The sequence below is a fragment of the Tupaia chinensis genome, unplaced genomic scaffold (genome assembly GCF_000334495.1).
Source record: "Tupaia chinensis unplaced genomic scaffold, TupChi_1.0 Scaffold000226_1, whole genome shotgun sequence".
In the NCBI taxonomy this organism is placed as follows: Eukaryota; Metazoa; Chordata; class Mammalia; order Scandentia; family Tupaiidae; genus Tupaia; species Tupaia belangeri.
Genome location: NW_006159701.1, coordinates 6644979 through 6663993, shown reverse-complemented (window position 1 = coordinate 6663993; position 19015 = coordinate 6644979). Strand labels below are relative to the sequence as shown.

At 42.8% G+C, this 19015-nt stretch overlaps 1 protein-coding gene across 1 annotated transcript in view; it reads right to left on the bottom strand.

Moving 5' to 3' along the window:
* The window catches only part of DEPDC5 (DEP domain containing 5, GATOR1 subcomplex subunit), a 141116-nt gene extending 122101 nt beyond the window's left edge, over nt 1-19015 (bottom strand). Inside the window, exons 1-9 of the mRNA XM_006147962.3 lie at nt 18922-19015; nt 18150-18273; nt 13100-13187; nt 12208-12254; nt 9532-9617; nt 7127-7210; nt 4769-4818; nt 1727-1796; nt 242-320 (exon numbers count right to left, since the gene is read on the bottom strand). Coding sequence (XP_006148024.1) covers nt 242-320; nt 1727-1796; nt 4769-4818; nt 7127-7210; nt 9532-9617; nt 12208-12254; nt 13100-13187; nt 18150-18207 — 562 coding nt within the window. The 5' untranslated portion in view covers nt 18208-18273; nt 18922-19015. The remainder of the gene's footprint in view (nt 1-241; nt 321-1726; nt 1797-4768; nt 4819-7126; nt 7211-9531; nt 9618-12207; nt 12255-13099; nt 13188-18149; nt 18274-18921) is intronic.

The window sequence follows — 19015 nt, the reverse complement described above, 5'->3', positions numbered from 1 at the left end:
AAAAAAAAGACTTCCCTGCATTTCAGGGAATGTATATTCTACCTTTTATATATAAACATAGATTTGCATACACACATGCACCACACACAGACGCATACATATATAATTTATCTATTCATCAATCTCTTTTAGCATCAGGACACAACTTTAGAGAATGTCAAGAGCTTACTGTAAAATGATACCAAGAATAATCAGAAAATTCTCCCCAGTGCAAGTTATAATCTGTACTTAGGAACAGTACCATAAATATCAAAATCCCACATTTCACAGCTCATCTGAATAAATATGTAAACCATAGCCGACGTAGAACGGAACACCACCTGAAACAAAACATAGTTTTATTAAAAAAAAAAAAAAAAAAAACAAGTATGGAGTTTCATTTCTACAAGATGAAAAAGTTCTGGAGATCTGTTTCGTATGAAAGTAAATGTTAACACTACTGAACTATATATTTAAATGAAGTGATTAAGATGGTAAATATTATGACGTGTTTTAACCCACAATTTCTTTTAATTTAATTTTTTTTAGAGGTTTTTGCCAAAGGAAGCATGTACTCACTGGAGAGAAAGAGACACAGACAGTAAGAGGGAGTAAGAAATCACCCCTAGGGGGCATGGCCACACTATAATCCCTTCTCTTCCATTCTCATCCTGGGATCGTGGACACACATGCACAAGTGAGTTTCAAGCCACCAGGTCCAGGACTTGCACAGTAATCGACCATGTGGGAGTTCAGCAACATAACCACTATGACATCTGCTGGACCCTATTTATTTATACTTTTATTTATTTATTTAATAATTAATTTTTTAAGAATTATTTATTTTATTTTAACCAGAGAGAGAGAGTGAGAAAGGGAAAGCGAGAAAGTAAGCCACCAGGTCCGGGACTCAAAACATGGTCCGCCATATGGGAGTGTCCAGTACCTTAACCACCATGCCACCTGCTAGTCCCAATGTAATATATTTGTAAGCACAAATATGAATCAGTCCCTATTCATTTTTAATCAGTTTTATTTTCTTTCTTTTTTTATTTTTTATTTTTAGGTTTTTGCCACAGGGTGCATGTGCTCGCTGAAAAGAGAGAGAGAGAAGAATTATGAGAAATTATTCCCTGGAGGGGATGGCCACACTGTGATCCCTTCTCCTCCATTCTCCTCTTAGGATTCTGGATATGTATACACATATACCTGGCATACTTTTAAAGTTGCTGGGTCCAGAACTTGAACCACAGATGGCCACGTGAAAGTCCAGGATCTTTACCATCACACCACCTGCTAGCCCCATCACCCACAATTTTAAAAAAGGCAATGTTGTGGGGACCAGCATGTGGCATGGTGGTTAAGGCGCTGGACACTCCAACATGGCTGACCATGGTTCAAGTCCCGGACCTGGCGGCTTGCTTTCTCACTTTTTCCAGATCTCTCTCTCTTTTACTCTGTCCCTCTCTGGTCAAATTAAAATAAGTAAATAAAGTTAAATAAAACAATTATTTTAAAAAAAACAATAATTTGGGAAAAAAATTAAATGAGTATTAGCCAGGAACTAGACAGATCCAACTGTAAACCATCAGAGTTGCTGAGACTGATGATATTTCCAATTCTACCCGGGCAAACAGTAATCGCAAGATTATCAGACTCTTGCCTATTGCTTGTTCTGTTTTTTATTTCAGAACATAGACCTACGATGTGGGAAAACAAAATCGAAAGAGCATTTTATAAATCTTACCCTGGTATCTTCACTGATATAACCACACATGACCTTCTCATTCTTAACCCACAGCTCACCAGCCTGTGCCCTGAAAGGAGAAACAAACCCCAAGTTGTTACAAGTCTTATGTTAAGGGGAAAGAAAAAAAAAAGTGAGGGGGGGCCAATTCTGAGTGGCTCCCTCGACTCCAATACTTACACCCAAATGACCTGACCAGGTACAGAGGGCTCCTTGAACAGATAATCCAACACAAACAAGTCTCGGTGTATGCTGGTTACATGCATCAGGAGCCCTTAATTTGCGAGCCCACAGACAACACGCTGACCTAAGGAAGGGCTTCGAGGAATCCGTGAACTCTCTAAAATGTGATATGAAATTTGGTGGGAAAGGTGCTGGACTCCCACATGGCTGACCATGGTTCGAATCCCTAGACCTGGAGGCTTGCTTTCTCACTTTCCCCCTCTCCCACTCCATCTCTTTCTCTCGCTGTCTCTCTCTGGTGAGCATATGTACACTACAGTAAATTAAAAAACAACAATAATAATAAATAAAATTTAAAAAGTCATTCTAGATAGACAGATAGATCCAGGTATGTGTGTGTGGTTTTTTTTTTTCAAAAGAATTATTTATTTGATGCTGGCAGGTGGCATGGTGGTTGGGGACATTGAACTCTTACATGGGTGACTGTGGTTCAAGTTCCGGATCTGGCAGCTTGGTTTCTCACTTTCCCTGTCTCTCTCACTCTGTCTCTCTGGTCAAATATAAATAAAAAAAGTAAAATTAAATTTAAAAAAAAGAACTTTATAATAAAGGATTATGCATATAATTCCACTTGTTATAACTATTTTTAAAAAGAATTATTTTACTTAAGTTTATTTATTTATTTATTCATTTGTTTCTTTCAATTTGACCAGAGAGGGATGGAATGAGAGAGAGAGAGAGAGAAAGTGAGAAAGCAAGCCGCCAGATCCAGAACTTGAACCACGGTTGGTCATGTGGGAATCCAGTGCCTTTAACCACCATGCCACCTGCCGGCCCCTTGTTATTACTATTTTTTAATTTGACCAGACAGAGACAGAGAGAGAAAGAAAGGGAAAGCAAGAAAGCAAGCTGCCAAGTCCAGGATTCAAACCGCAATTGACCATGTGGAAATCCAGCACCTTTAACTACCATGCCACCTGCCACCTGCCAGACCCTGTGTGTACTTTTTCTTAAAAAAACAAAACAAAACAAGATACTTATGGGGCTGGCAGGTGGCATGGTGGTTAAGGGCAATGGACTCCCACATGGCAGACCACAGTTCTAGACCTGGACCCGGTAGCTTGCTTTCTCAATTTCTGTCTCTCTCGCTCTCTCTCACTCTGTCTCTCTCTGATCGTTTTTTAAAAAGTTACATAAAATATTCTGGGCAGAAAATTGGTCAGATCTCAAGAGTCTCTGTTGTGGCCAGAGAGCCACAGAGGAGGGTTCCAGGTTTGTGTCCAGGGAGCTCCCAGCTAGAATAGGTATGTGTATGTGCTTGTGATCAGGGCTCACTGAGGCTGGGAGTGGACTGTGACATGAAAAGTAACCCCAGTGGGGCCTAGGCCAGCTGCAATCCCTTTTTATCCCTGGGGATGTCTACTTGAAAGCCTCTGGGACTGGGGTTTAAACTGCAGTCAGCTATGTAGGATCCACCTCCCTCTGCACAGTGCTGAACCACTATGCTATAAGCCAACCCTGATGGAAGGGAGTTTTTTGGGTATTTGTTTTGGTTTGGTTTTAGCCATAGGGTGTGTGCCCTTGCTGTAGAGAGACACAGAGAGACAGAGGAGGAAAAATGAGAAATAACCCCCCAGGGAAGTGGCCATGCAGCAACCCCTTTCTCCTCCACTCCTCTATCAGAGTTTTGGGAATACACATATCCACACCCAGCGTAACTTTCAAGCCATGAGGTTTGAGAGGCAGATCGGGACAGCCACGTGCAAATTCAGCACCTTAACCACCAAACCACCTGCTGGCCCCAGGGGAGAGCTTTTATCATAGACTAGACTGCAGCATCTGAACCCACTGTTCAAACACAGCATTGCCCTGAATGAGTCAACTAGACATACATATGCCGATTATACACAGCAAGTTGTAGGAAAGACACAGTCTGTTTCCCGACTTCACTGACTTTAAGGTTCAAGTCCTGGATCTGGCAGTTAGAAAAACACACCAGGTACATGGGCGTGCATGTCCAAAATCCAGAGAGGAGAATGAAGGAGAAGGGATTATGCTACAACTCCTTCGGGGAGTGATTTCTCACTCTGCCCTCCCACCCCGTCTCTCTTCATCAAGTGTACATGCCCTATAGAAAAATTTTTAAAAAAAAGAGTTTATGGAAAATGTGTATTATGAAAACATTATACAGGGACCAGCAGGTGGCATGGTGGTTGAGGTGCTGGACACTCCCACATGGTCGACTATGTTTCGAGCCCCAGACCAGGCAGCTTGTTTTCTGACTCTCTCTCTCTCTCTCTCTCTCTCTGTGTGTGTCTCTTTCTGTTCAAATTAAAATATAAATGAATAAATAAAATTAAATAATTCTAAAACAAACAAACAGAAAACATTATACATGGATTTCCAAAGCTTACTTTTTTTTTTAGATTTTTGTTGTAAGGCACATGCACTTGCCAGAGAAAGACAGAGAGGGGAAGTAAGAAACCATCCCCTAGAGGAGATAGCCATGACATAACCCTTCCTCCTCCATTCTCTTCTTAGGATGGGTATGCACACGCACGCACGCACACACACGCCTAGTGTATTCTTCAAGCCACCGGGCCTGGGACTCAAACCACAGAGTTGGCCATGTGGGATCCAGTTGCCTTAACCACCACACCACCTGCTAGCCTGAATTTCTCAAACTTTTAGGCACCAAAATAAACTTATTAAGTCTATCTTGTGAACTTTGTGAAGTCTCCCTCATACGGGTATGATTCAAGTCCCTTCTGTAGCCCAGTCACTACGCTGGATCCTCCTCCCATTTACTAACCAATTAGAGTGATGTAATACTCACCTGGGTGATGATGTAATACCCACCTGATGCCAGCAAATTCCACCTTCTGGGTGATATAAGCACACGTGCTGACCTAAGAGGGGGAGAGAGATTGATTCAACATACCAAGGCCTAGAAAAGTCACAAGCAAGCTCTCTTGGCTTTCTCATCTTTTCTAATAACCCAAAGTTCAATTAGCTTGGGGGTTATTTTTTTTACCCCACAGGAAAGCCTGCTAGGGCAGGTTAAACATTGGGTGTTTAAGAGTTCACCAAGTACATGGAGACCAGCAGGTGGTATGGTGGTTAAGGCTCTGGACACTCCTACATGCCCGACTGTGGTTTGAGTCCCAGACCTGGTGGCTTGCTTTCCCACTTTCTCTCTCTCTCTGTCTCTCCCTGGCCAAATTAAAATAAATGAATGAATAAATAAAACTGAAGTCTTTAAAAAAAAAAAAGTTCACCAAGTACAGACAATAGTAAAGATCAGGTAGGAAATAGCAGGGCGTCCATCTTCACAGACATACTTATCTTTACAAAAATTTACATACATGTATCTAAGTTTATAAACTCATTTAAATATACTATAGCTTAGTCTTAATTTAGAAAATAGAACCCTTTCTCACCAAATTAAAAAGAAGCAGAATTTTTTCCTGAAAATATATATTATATAAGAATCCTACCTGAAAAAAAAAAATCCTACCTAAAAAGGGACTTCATAAATTCAGGATAAAATATTTTCTTCTTAAAGAGAGATTTTTGCTATAAGGCACATGCACTCGCCAGAGAAACAGACAGAAAGCGAGAAATCACCCCTAAGGTGTGATGGCCATGCCACAATTTCTTTTCCTCCATTCTCCTCTCGGGATTTTGAGCACAGATCCATACGTGCCCAGTGTGTTTAAGCCACCAGTCTAGGACTCGAACTGTAGTCAACTATGTGGGAGTCCAGCAACATAATCATTATGCCACCTGCTGGTCCCTCAATTATAATACAAGTATTAACAGTATAATGTAAGTTTGTTTTGGTCCCAAAACATTCTGAAATCCATGCACATTTTTTTTCATAATACCTCTCTCTTATGAACTTCTTTTTTTTAAAAAAAATTAATTTTGTTATTTGTTATTTTTTAATTTGACCAGAGAGAGACAGACAGGTCCGAGACTCGAACCATGGTCAGCTCTGTGGGAGTCCAGCACCCTTAACCATGGTGCCACCTGCCAGTCCCTCCCAAGAACTTCTTAAAGCCTCTCCAACCCATATATAACTTGTAGTTTGATAAAATGCAAAAACTCTAATATGGAGAATTTTCAGGCCTAGCTTACAATTGTGATGAAGTGATTGTTTAAGAAAGCAAATATGTATAAAAATAAATAAATAAGGAATGTAGAAGAGGGGCACAGCAGAAAGTAGTAGGACCTAGAAGCTGCAAGATCTGGGCTCTAGCCCAGCATCAACTGCTTGCAAGCTGTCTAGCATTGGGCAAATATGTTTCAATCTTAGTTTTTACAACGATAATTTAACAAAAATAAATATTGGTCCAAAAGGAGGAGATTTCTGCAAATGAGATCAAGTGAAATCTCAAAATCAAAGTGTCATTAAAATGTAAAATAATAGTACAACTTCCTATTCAAATCTAAAATGTAGTGGGGCCAGCAGGTGGCATGGTGATTAAAGGCGCTGGACTCCCACATGGCCGACCATGGTTCAAGTCCTGAATCTGGTGGCTTGCTTTCTCACTTTCCCTCTCTCTCTATGTCTGTCTGATCAAACTGGAAAGTAACAATAATAATAAATAAAGTTAAAATTTTAAAAATTCTTTAAAAAAAATCTAAAATGTAGTATAAAAACTGTAACAATAAACAAAAGAGGTCATAAAAACTAAAGAAAAGAGGATACATAAGATGTTTACAGTAATCGGGGCCGGCAGGTGGCATGGTGGTTAAGGGCGCTGATCTCCCACATGGTTGACCGCAGTTCAAGTCCCAGATTTGGCAGCTTGCTTTCTCACTTTCTCTCTCTCTTTCTCACACTGTCCCTCACTGGTCAAATAAATAAATAAAGTTAAATAAAGTAATTACTAAAAAAAGAAAGAAAAGATGCTTATAATAATTTAGATGCGAGGATGAGAAATGATTTATATTCTTTTCACTGTTAGATCTTCTAGATTTATAAGATAAAGATTACTGAGGCTGGCAAGTGGTATGGTGGTTAAAGGCACTGGATTCCCACATGGTCAATTATGGTTCAAGTCCCAGACCTGGCAGATTGCTTTCTTTCTCTCTCTGGTTCTCTGTGGTCAAATTAAAAATAATAAGAACAAATGGAATTAAGTATATAAAAAAATGTTTTTAAAAGAGAAAGATTACTTAAATACTACTAAAAAAAAAATCACATCTTACCAAACTTTTCTTCAGTCGCCACATATCCCCACGGCCAATATATTGATCCTTAAAAGTTAATTCCACTAGGTCAAGGGTGACATCCTAAAAAAAATAATCAAATGTAACTCTCTGCATTATTTTGCCATAACTCATATTGTAAGATAATGCCCACTCATCATAGAAAAATAAAACCTTCTGCCAAAAAAAAATAAAATAAAATAAAAACATTGGAAGATCATTTGACAGTAGAATCTTGACTAAAATAATTAAAAATCTCTTGCTGGGACCAACCAGATGGTGTGGTGGTTAGGAAGGTTGGATCTCACATGGCTGACTGCACCATTTGAGTCCCGGACCCGGTGTCTTGAAAAATATGCTGGGCACATGTGCATGTGTTCCCAAAATCCTGAGAAGAGAATGGAGAAGGGACTGCAGCATGACCATCACCCCCCTCAGTGGGTGATTTCTCACTTTCCCTCTCTCTCTAGCCAGTGTACATGCCTTGTAGCAAATTTAAAAATAGTAATTTTATCCTGTCAAGGAAGGCCTTCAAATACAAGTGCTAAGTCCATAAAAGATCTACACCAGTTGGAGGCTGGCAGGTGGGGTGGTGGTTAAAGACACTGGACTCCCACATGGCTGACTGTAGTCTGAGTCCCAGACCTAGCAGCTTGCTTCCTCACTTTCTCTGTCTCTCTGTCTCTCCCTCTCTAGTCAAATTCTAAAAAATAATAATAAAATAAAGTTAAATAATTCTTAAAAAAAATATCTACACCGGGACCACCAGTTGCCATAATAGCTATGTTGCTGGACTCCCATGTAGTTGAACGCGGTTTGAGTCCTGGACCTGATGGCTTAAACTCACACCGGGTGCATTTGTATATGTGCCCAAGATCCCAAAAGGAGAATGGAGGAGAAGGGATTATGGCGTGGCCATCCCACCGGGAGGTGAATTCTCACTTTCTGTCTCTCTTTCTGTCTCTTTCTGGCGAGTACATGCGCCCTATAGCAAAAATCTCTAAAAAAAAAATAATAAACTACACCAGTTGTATCACATTTTGTACAAAAAATACTAGAGTACTAATGCTTAGTTTTAATGTTGTTGCCGTTGTTGTCAAGACTGGGTATATGCACTCAACGGAGAAAAACAGAGAGAGAGAGCACTCCCCAGTGGGACATGGTCATACCACTGTCATCCCTTCTTTTCTATTTCTCCACCTGTTGGGATTTGGGACATATGTGTACACATACCCAGCGTGCTTTTCAAATCACAGGGTCAAGACTTGACCCACACAGCTGGCCATGAGGGACCAACTCAATCACCTGTCCATGTATTTTCATCTTAATTCTGGCACGTGAACATGACATTGAGCCATGTGCTTTGCTGCCTTATATGTCAGTGACACCTTCTATGGCCAGCCAAGTGGTATGGTGGTTAAGATGGCTGATACCACCTGGCTGACTGCAGTCTAAGTAATGAACTGGGCAGCTCGAAAAACATCCTGGGCATGTGTACGTGTGTGCCGAATAGCCCATGAGAAAAACGGACAAGGGACAGCAGCATGGCCTTCCCCACTGGAGAATGCTTTCTCACTTTCCCTCTCTCTTTCTCTGAAAAGCACACCCCTCTGGACAATGATTTTTACCTATTATAGCATTACTTCTTTTTTTTATATAATTATTTATTTGATTTTATTTATTCATTTATTTTAAGCTGCCAGGTCCGGGACTCAAACCATGGTCAGCCATGTGGGAGTGTCCAGCACCTTAACCACCACACCACCTGCTGGTCCCATAGCATTACTTCTTTAAGAATTAGAGCAGGGACCAGCGATGGCGTAATGGCTATGTCGCTGGACTCCCATGTAGTCAACCACAGTTCAAGTCCTGGACTCGGTGGATTAAACTCACACCGAGCATATGTGCATGCGTGCCCAAGATCCCAAGAGGAGAATGGAGGAGAAGGGAGTGGGGCGTGGCCATCCCTGGGCGGGAGGGGTGATTTCTCTCTTGCTGTCTCTCTGACTCTGTCTGTCTTTCTGGCGAGTACATGTGCTCTATAGCAAAAGTTTCTCCAAAAAAGAAAAGAATTAGAATGCATATATTTTAGAATTTTTAAATGTATTTATTACTTTTTAAAAATAATTTGCAATAGGGCGCATGTGCTCACGAGAGAGACAGAGAAAGAAAAAATAAGAAAATAAGCTAACAGGTCTAGGACTTGAGCCATGGTTGGCCATGTGAGACTCCAGTCCCTTAACCACTTCACTGCCTACTAGCCCCAAGTTTTAGTATTTGAACAAAAAAAGGTACATACAGCTTTATTTATAGAATCTTATAAAGACAAGCTTCAACCTGCACGCTACCAATCATTTGAATGGCTTATTTCCAAAAAGATATTGAGGTGTACAACAAAGACAGACCTTGGGGTCTACAACGTTCACATAGACGTCCTGATAAGGTCTGAGCCGGAACACTTGAGTTACAGTCTGGTCCACGCTGATAGTTTCTGAAACAGGGAGGAAATATGGGTCAGGTAACACTTCCTATCATAAATGCTCAGGCCTTCAATAAGCAACACAAATGATCATTTGCAATGGGTAATACACATTATCTGAGGCCAGCAGGTGGCACGGTGGATAAGGTGCTAGATTCCCATATGGCTGAACAAGGTTTGAGTCCCAGACTCGGCGACTTGAAAATCATGACAGATAAACAGATAAATAAATAAATGTTTATTTTAAAAAAGGGGGTCAGCAGGTGGTATGGTGGTAAATAGTGCTGGACTCCCACATGGTTGACCACGGTTCGCGTCCTGGACCTGGCGGCTTGACTTCTCACTTTCCCTCTCTCTCCCACTTACTATCCCTTTCTGGTCAAATTTTTAAAAATAAATAAATAAATGAATGAATGAATAAATAAAGTTAAATAAAAAATTCTTTAAAATTTTTTTAAATTAAATAATTCTTAAAAAAAGGGGGGGTGGATAGGGACCAGGAGGTAGCGTGGTGCTTAAGGTGCTGGACACTCCCCCATGGCTGACTGCGGTTCAAGTCCTGGACCTGGTGGCTTGTTTTCTCACTTTCTCTCTCTCCCTCTATCTCTCTCTGGTCAAATTAAAAGAAATGAATGAATAAATAAAAAAATTTTTAAAAAGGGGGGGCAGAGACCAGCAGTTGGCGTAACGGCTATGTTGCTGGACTCCCATGTAGTCAACTGCGGTTTGAGTCCCAGACCCGGTGACTTAAACTCATGCCAGGCACATGTGCATGCATGCCCAAGATTCTGAGAGGAGAATGGAAGAGAAGGGATTGTGGCATGGCCATCCCCTCCAGGGGGTGATTTCTCGCTTTCTGTCTCTCTGTCTCTGTCTGTCTTTCTGGCAAGCGTATGTACCCTATAGCAAAAACCTCTCCAAAAAAGAAAAACGAAAAAAAAAAAACAGGGGCTGGCATGTTGTGTGGTGGTTAAGGGCGCTGGGCTCCCACATGGCCTACCATGGTTCAAGTCCCGGATCTGGCTGCTTGCGTTCTCACTTTCTCTCTTTCTCTCTTACTCTGTCCCTCTCTGGCCAAATGAAAATAAATAAAGCTCAATAAAATAAGTCTTAAAAAAAAATAAAAGAAACATAACAGGGTCAGATCTGTGCCCTGGTTGTTAAGGGAACTGGTTTCCACATAGCCAGCAGCTCATTTCAAATCCTACCCTTGAAAAAAATGCCAGGTGCACGTGTGAGCATGCCTAAAATCCCAACAGGGCAGAGAAATGGAGAAGATACTACAATATGACCCCAGTCTATTGAAGGTGCTTTCTCCCTCTCCCTCTCTGTGTCTCTCTCACAAAATAAAACGTGGAGAAAAAAGAAATACAACTGATAGCAGGAAATGAAGTGAGCCTATGAAGGACACTTAGAATTAAGGTTTTATGGGGCCGGCAGGTTGCGTGGTAGTTAAAGGTGCTGACTCCCACATGACAAACCTCAGTTCGAGTCCCGAACCTGTTGGCCTACTTTCTCACTTTCCCTCTCTCTGTCTCTCTCTGGTCAAAACTGAAAAATAATAACAATAATAATAAAATTAAATAACAAAATTCTTTAAATTATTTTTTTTAGGTTTTACAGAAACCTTAACTCTTGTTTTTTAAAGAGAGATTTTTGCTATAGGGTGAGTACATTCACTGGACAGAGAGAAAGAGACACAGAAAGTGAGAAATCACCTCCCGGGGGGATGGCCACACCGCAATCCCTTCTCTTCCATTCTCTACTCAGGATCTCGGGCACGCATGCACATGTACACAGTGTGAATTTTAGGTCCCCGCGTCTGGGGACTCACTGCAGTTGACCACAAGGGAATCCAGAGACATAACCAGTACGCCATCTGCTGATCCCTCCATGGCAGTTTTAATACCTGACAATTTAAAAAGATAGTTATTGGGACCAGCAGTTAGCATAATGGCTATGCTGCTGAACTCCCATGTAGTCGACCGCGGTTCAAGTCCAAGACCCAGTGGTTTAAACTCACGCTAGGCGCATGTGTGCGCATGCCCAAGATCCCAAGAGGAGAAAGGAGGAGAAGGGATTGCGACATGGCCATCCCCCCTGAGGGGTGATTTCTTGCTTTCTTGCTTTCTGTCTCTCTGTCCTTCTCTGTCCTTCTGGCGAGCGCACGCGCCCTATAGAGAAAAAAAAAAGAAAAAGAAAAAGATAGTTATTTTAAATGCCAGAGGGTGTGGTGAAAGAAACAGAAAGTGAGAGAAAGAGGGGAAAAGGAAGCCCCCAGCAGGGCCTGGTCATGCTGCAATCCTTTTTCCTCCCATTTTCTATTCCACCCAGATCCTAGAAACAGGTGTGTAACCCAGCATATTACCCTCAGGGCTGGAATTGGAACTGTGGTCATGCATATGGGATCCGGCTTCCTCTGCAAGGCATTTAACGACTGCACTACGGGGCTGGTCTGGTATTGGACAACTTTTAAAGAGTTAAGACAAGTTGATAAGAAGAGAAATACCTGTCCTCATTCCTTAAAATTATGAAGAGTGGTTTCTTACACTTTCTGAGACAGTATATACCAAATCTTAGAGAAGAGAGATGTCATTCTTACCTTTCTGTAAATCTTCCTTCAGGGACTTGACCTGCAGAAGCAAAGGGCTGGAAAAGAAAGCAACAAAGTAGGATGTTGCAAATAGTCTCTTGGCTTTTCTCACTCCCTACCAAAGGCAAATAGATCCATTTGGATACATTGTAACTTCTGCACAATGGCAGAAATTTCCCTTAGAAACAAAGAAACTGCACTCTGACTAAAGGAAATGGATAACTACTACAGAATTTTTCACAGAATTTTCATCTCAGCTTTAAAAACAGGAAGAATGGACCACTTTTAAAAAAAATGTATTTGTTTGGGGCTGGCTGTACAGTCTCATGGTTAAGGAAGTCAGATCCCATACAACCAACTGTGGTTCAAATCCCAGCCCCAGTAGCTTAAAAAACACACTCATTATGGATGTGTGTCCCCAAAATCTGAATGGAATACAGAGAAACAGATAAAAAGGGTTGTGGTGTGACCATACCTTACTAGGGGATGTTTTTCCCTCTGTCTCTCTCTGTCACTCTTCTACTCTGGAGAGCACACATACCCTCTGGTAATTAAAAAACAATTTAAAAAAAAATCTATTGGTTTATCAAAACCTAGAGAGTATTTTTAAAGGCAAAGAGCTACTTCGCCCTTCAAGCCCCTTAGACAAAATAAAGTTTCGAGGGCTAGCCTGTAGTGTGGTGGTTAAGGAAGCTGGATCCTACATGGCTATTTGTACAGTTCCAGTCCTGGACCCAGTGGCTTGAAAATTACACCAGGCATGTATGCATTCTTGCTCAAAATCCTGAGAAGAGAGTGGAGGAGAAGGGATTAAGGTGTAGTCATTTTCCCTGGGGGGTGATTTCTCTCTCTCTCTCTTCCTACAGTAAGCTGCCCAGATCCTAGTGAGACACTCACTCACCTGTATTCATCGTTGGGGTGAGCAATCTCCACAATATCACCAAGCTTGATGTGAGGAAACACTTTGGGGTTCACGACTAACTCATCCTCTGAAAGACAATGAACAACCTCAAGTAGAAAATACACTCACAGGGCAGCAGGTGGTGTAGTGGTTAAGGCACTGGACTCTCATGTGGTTTATTGCAGTTGGAGGCCCAGACCCGGTAGCTTAAAACTCACACCGGGTGCCTGTGTGTGCATTCTCAAAATCCCAGGAGAATGGAGGTAAAGGGATTTCAGCATGGCCATCCCCCACTCCCACCACACCCCCGGAGGATGATTTCTCGCTTGCTGTCTTTCTGTCTCTCTGGCAAGTACATGCATCGTTTGACAAAAATCTCTTTAAAAAAAAGAAAGAAAGAAAGAAAGAAAGAAAGCATACTAATTTGAGTGACAGCTATGCTGTGTACATTCTCGTGAGGTCCTTACAACCCCATCAGCTTGCTATCACTACCTCAGTTTGCAGGTGAGGTTCCCTTTGAACTGAAGTTTAGATTAGCTAAAGATTCACACAGGGGGACCAGCAGCTGGAGCAATGGCTATGTCATTGGACTCCTATGTAGTTGACCACAGTTCGAGTCCCGGACCCGATGGCTTAAAATCACGCTGGGTGCATGTGCGTGCATGCCCAAGATCCTGAAAGGAGAATGGAGGAGAAGGGATTGCGGCATGGCCATCATCCCTGGGGGGTGTTTTCTCACTTTCTGTCTCTCTGTCTTTCTGGTGAGTGCATGCGTCCTACAGCAAAAACCTCTCCAAAAAAAAAAAAAAAGATTCACATAGAAACAATAAGCGAGCGAGTAGCTGGGTGGGACAGGGCTTAGGTACCTTTGTCTCCAGAGCCCAGGTTTTCTATCACCCCACTGTTCCAAAGGAAAAAGCAGCCTTTGGTCTGTGAGAATTAGGCCTCTGAGACAGTGCTTGACACCCTCAAATATGCACCTGTTACATACGCCAGGAGGAAAGCAGCCAGGGCTCCACGGATACAGCACAATCCCTTATATTTACACAACGGTCAAAGAATTTCTCAAAACACTGTCACACTGTGATCTTCACTATAAACCACTGGATCCAGCAGAAGGGGGAAATTACCTGGAAGCTAGAGACTTGCCCAAGCATAAACAGCGAGTCACAGCATGACCAGGAGTGGTACTGGACCCAGGTTCTCTCTACCTAAAGCTCACCATCTCTCCACGTCATAAAAATCAAACTGAACAAAATGACCTGGACTTTGGACAACAGCACCTTATCAGGGAAAAACTTCAGGGATTATGTCACGTTAGAGTCCAAAGAAATCCTCCCCCATCGTCTTACCAGGATGGGGAGAACTCTTTTGACTATTATAAACTCAGAACCTTGGGGCCAGCAGGTGGCACAGTGGTTAAGGCACTGGACTCTCATTAGAAACAATAAGCGAGCGAGTAGCTGGGTGGGACAGGGCTTAGGTACCTTTGTCTCCAGAGCCCAGGTTTTCTATCACCCCACTGTTCCAAAGGAAAAAGCAGCCTTTGGTCTGTGAGAATTAGGCCTCTGAGACAGTGCTTGACACCCTCAAATATGCACCTGTTACATACGCCAGGAGGAAAGCAGCCAGGGCTCCACGGATACAGCACAATCCCTTATATTTACACAACGGTCAAAGAATTTCTCAAAACACTGTCACACTGTGATCTTCACTATAAACCACTGGATCCAGCAGAAGGGGGAAATTACCTGGAAGCTAGAGACTTGCCCAAGCATAAACAGCGAGTCACAGCATGACCAGGAGTGGTACTGGACCCAGGTTCTCTCTACCTAAAGCTCACCATCTCTCCACGTCATAAAAATCAAACTGAACAAAATGACCTGGACTTTGGACAACAGCACCTTATCAGGGAAAAACTTCAGGGATTATGTCACGTTAGAGTCCAAAGAAATCCTCCCCCATCGTCTTACCAGGATGGGGAGAACTCTTTTGACTATTATAAACTCAGAACCTTGGGGCCAGCAGGTGGCACAGTGGTTAAGGCACTGGACTCTCATAGTTCAAGCCCTGGACCTAGCAACTTGAAAATCCTGCTGGGTACATGTGCAAGTCTGCCCCCAAATCCTAAAAGGACGAGGGAAAACAGTGATAACAGTGTGGCCATCTCCTCCGGGGGGTGACTTCTCACTTTCCCTCTCACTGTCTCTCTCTGTGTTTTTCCTTTCAGCAAGCGCACATGCCCTGTGGCCAAAAAACAAAAACAAAAACAACTTAAAATAAATAAACTCAGAACTTTAAAGACAGAAACCCATTTTACGGTTTTAATTCTGGGGGAAAGACATCACCTTTGATTATGCCAACATCATGACAAATAAGCATGTCTGAATTTCAAGCACAATCAGAACTAACAAAAATTGAGCCTAGCATTGGGTTAATCCCAACTTTTACTTGGCATAACATTTTCTTTTATTTTCCCTTTAAAAAGAATTATTTATTTAATTTTATTTATTCATTCATTTATTTTAATTTTACCAGAGAGAGACACAGAGAGACAGAGAGAGTGTGGAAAAGTGAGAAAGCAAACCACTAGGTCTGGGACTGAACCATGGTTGGCCACGTGGGAGTGTCCAGCGCCTTAACCACCACGCCACCTGCTGGTCCTCCCTTGGCATAACATTTTCATTGACAGTCTTTTACCAGATCCTCTGTGACACTTTCCCACTATCTCCCATGATAGTTAAGTTTCCCTAGGTACACATTTCATCCTGCTTGGTTTTATCATTTTCTCTTGGGTATTTGTCTAGCTGAAAGCTTCTTAGAAACAAGGGATCTTGCTGTCTCCATAATCTTTATGTTTGGTACAGGTAGACACCTAATAAAAATGTGTTGCTTGTATTTTTATTTAGAGTCCTGCAGAAGACTGGGTACAGCTCTTAGCTACCTTTGTCATATACACATAAAAACGTGGGCTTGCACACACTGCAGATATAACATATACTATATATACATGGTATTCCTGTATTCTTCCCTCTGCCAAGAGCTATTTCTGCTGGCTATTCTATTCTGCTCCACAAATGTTTAGGCCGCATCAACAGCATACAAAGCACAGTGCTACCAACAGACTGCACATTTTAGCAGAAATTGTCTTAAATATAGCAATGCCTACTATATTCTTATCCCAGCAATTACAATGGCTACATTTACAAGCCTGGTACGCTACTAAATGCTTTACATATATCCTCTTACGTAAACCTCATAACGCCCTGTGATATAGAAACTTTTCTCTTTTTGGTAGTCATTATCCTCTGGAAGCTTATACATATATAACATAGGAGCAAATGCATACTAAGATACAAATTTAAAAAGACTCTGTGCAGTTAATTCCAATTTCTTCTTTTTTTAAAAAAATGAATTGTCTATTTTAATTAAATTTATTTATTTATTATTTGACCAGAAAGAGACAGAGCAAGAGAGAGGGAAAATGAAAAAGCAAGCCACCAGATCTGGGACTCGAACCACAGTGGACCATGTGGGAGTCCAGCACCCTTAACCACCACACCACCTGCTGGTCCCATGAATTCTAATTTCTGTACTAAATTCTAATTTCTAAAATACATAAAGTTGTTAAAACAGAAGTGAGGGGAACCAGCAGTTGGCGTAATGGCTATGTCGCTGGACTCCCATGTAGTCGACCGCGTTTCGTGTCCTGGACCCAGTAGCTTAAAACTCACGCCGGGCGCGTGTGCGTGAGTGCCCAAGATCCCGAGAGGAGAATAGAGGAGAAGGGATTGCGGCGTGACCATCCCCCTGGGGGATGATTTCTCGCTTTCTGTCTCTATGTCTCTCTCTGTCTGGCAAGCGCATGCCCCCTATAGCGAAAATTCCCCCCCCCCAAAAAAAAAGCAGAAGTGAGAGGCCAGCTGGTGTCTTGGAAATTAAGGTATCCACCACAATTCAAGCTCCAGATCCAGCAGCTTGAAAATCACACCAGAGGAACCAGCAGTTAGCGTAATGGCTATGTCGCTGGACTCCCATGCAGCCAACCACGATTTGAGTCCCGGACCTGGTTGCTTAAACTCACACCAGGCGCGTGTGCATGTGTGCCCAAAATCCTGAGAGGAGAATGGAGAAGGGATTGCGGCATGGCCATCCTCACTGGGGGGTGATTTCTTGCTTTCTGTCTCTCTGTCTCTCTTTCTGGCAAGCACATGCACCCTATAGCAAAAACCTCTTCAAAAAAGAAAAGAAAATCACACCAGACACATATGTGTGTGTACCCAAAATCCTAAGAGGAGAATGGAGAAGGGATTTAGGTGTGGGCAATCCCCATGAGGGGGTGATTTCTCACTTTCCCTCTGTCTGTCTCCAGTGAGCACATGCACCATAAGGCAAAAATCTAAAACAATAAAACAAAACAAAATGATTCCTTTACAATAGAAAAAAAAAAAACCTACCATGAAGTGCCATTTACCTACAGATTTATTAACTCAAGGAGCTAAGAGAAATTATTCTAAAGCCCCTTTGAATTTGCAGAGGTGGTGAACTAGGGGCTTGCCTGAGGTCACAGTGAAAATTAGAAGCAGAACTAGTACTCGGATTCTGGTTCAGTGCAGAATAACATGCTGTGTCCTGCCCTATCCTCCCATGCCTAGGAGACAGAAGAGGTTCATGCTTTGATCATATCTGTTCTGTGCAACCTAGCTATTTTTCTCTCTCTGAATATAAAAACTGAAAAAAAAGAACTGTATTTGTTTCTCCTCTTTGCCAAACTAGCGCAAACTGTAATTTTACAGAAGATGTGCAGTAAATCTTTAATAAACACAAGGAAACCAACACTACTAAGCAGCAATATCTGTAATGCTCCCTTGGAAATCTAAATGGAAATGCTTTTAGAAGGGGCCTGGGCCTCTCTGCTACAATATTACAGTTGCTGCTTCATTGAGTTAAGCCCTCTCCATTGTCACCAGTCGGTGTGTCATTGCAAGGCACTGGGCACGACTGAACCTCAGCCAATTTACACAACCCCCAAAGATCAATCAATACTGACCACTGCCCCCAAAGCCCTTCTTGTGGATGACGAGTTTGTAGACCTTTGTTGTTCTCATCTTGGACTGTTGTTTCCTTCAGCTGTTCCAGGCTGGGGACAGAGACCTCATGTTGTCTCCCCGCCACTGAAACGCAAACACAAAGGCTGGGATATCAGACTTTTCCCTGCAAGTGCGCTTTGATTTCAGTCCAGTGAAGACCCTGGTGGTGTTCCTCTGAGATGGCGCCCACCCTTGGATGAAATCACTCCCCCAGTTCCAAGGAGGGCGGGAGAACAAACAGGACCGCAGGACCGAGGAACTGAGGGGAATGGAGCCAGGGTCTAGTCGGACCTGAGAGGATACCCCATCACACCCCTAAAGGGAAGGCGGACGGTGAATGGGCGCTCACTTCCCTGTCCCCATGTACGTAAAACGCCCACATTAAGCAGACCTTCAAAGAGGTTAGCCCACTCACTTTGTGGATGAACAAAGTGAGAGCCAAAACCACAGCAAGGGACTTGCCCAAGGTCACTCAGAGACTTAAAGGCACCCCCACGCTCGCGCTTCGCGGACAATGTCCTAGGAGGAAAGCAGGGGTTCCTTCCGAAACCTCCATCCGACCAACTCTCGGCGGACCCTTCCGCCTCCATTTCACCTTCGACGCCGAGAGGAGGGACAGAGACGCGTCCAAGGTCACACAGCGAGTAGGACCGGGGTCAGGACCCGAACCTGAGCCACGGCCTCCTCCCCTCAGTCCCCCAAGTTCCAGCCCGGGGCGGCAGCTCCACTCACCTGCAGCTCCAGAGCCTCTTCAGGACTCGAGCCGGGGGCCCCCAGGGCCGGACCCTCGCCGGGCCCCCCGCGCCTCCTCCGGACACCCCCGCTG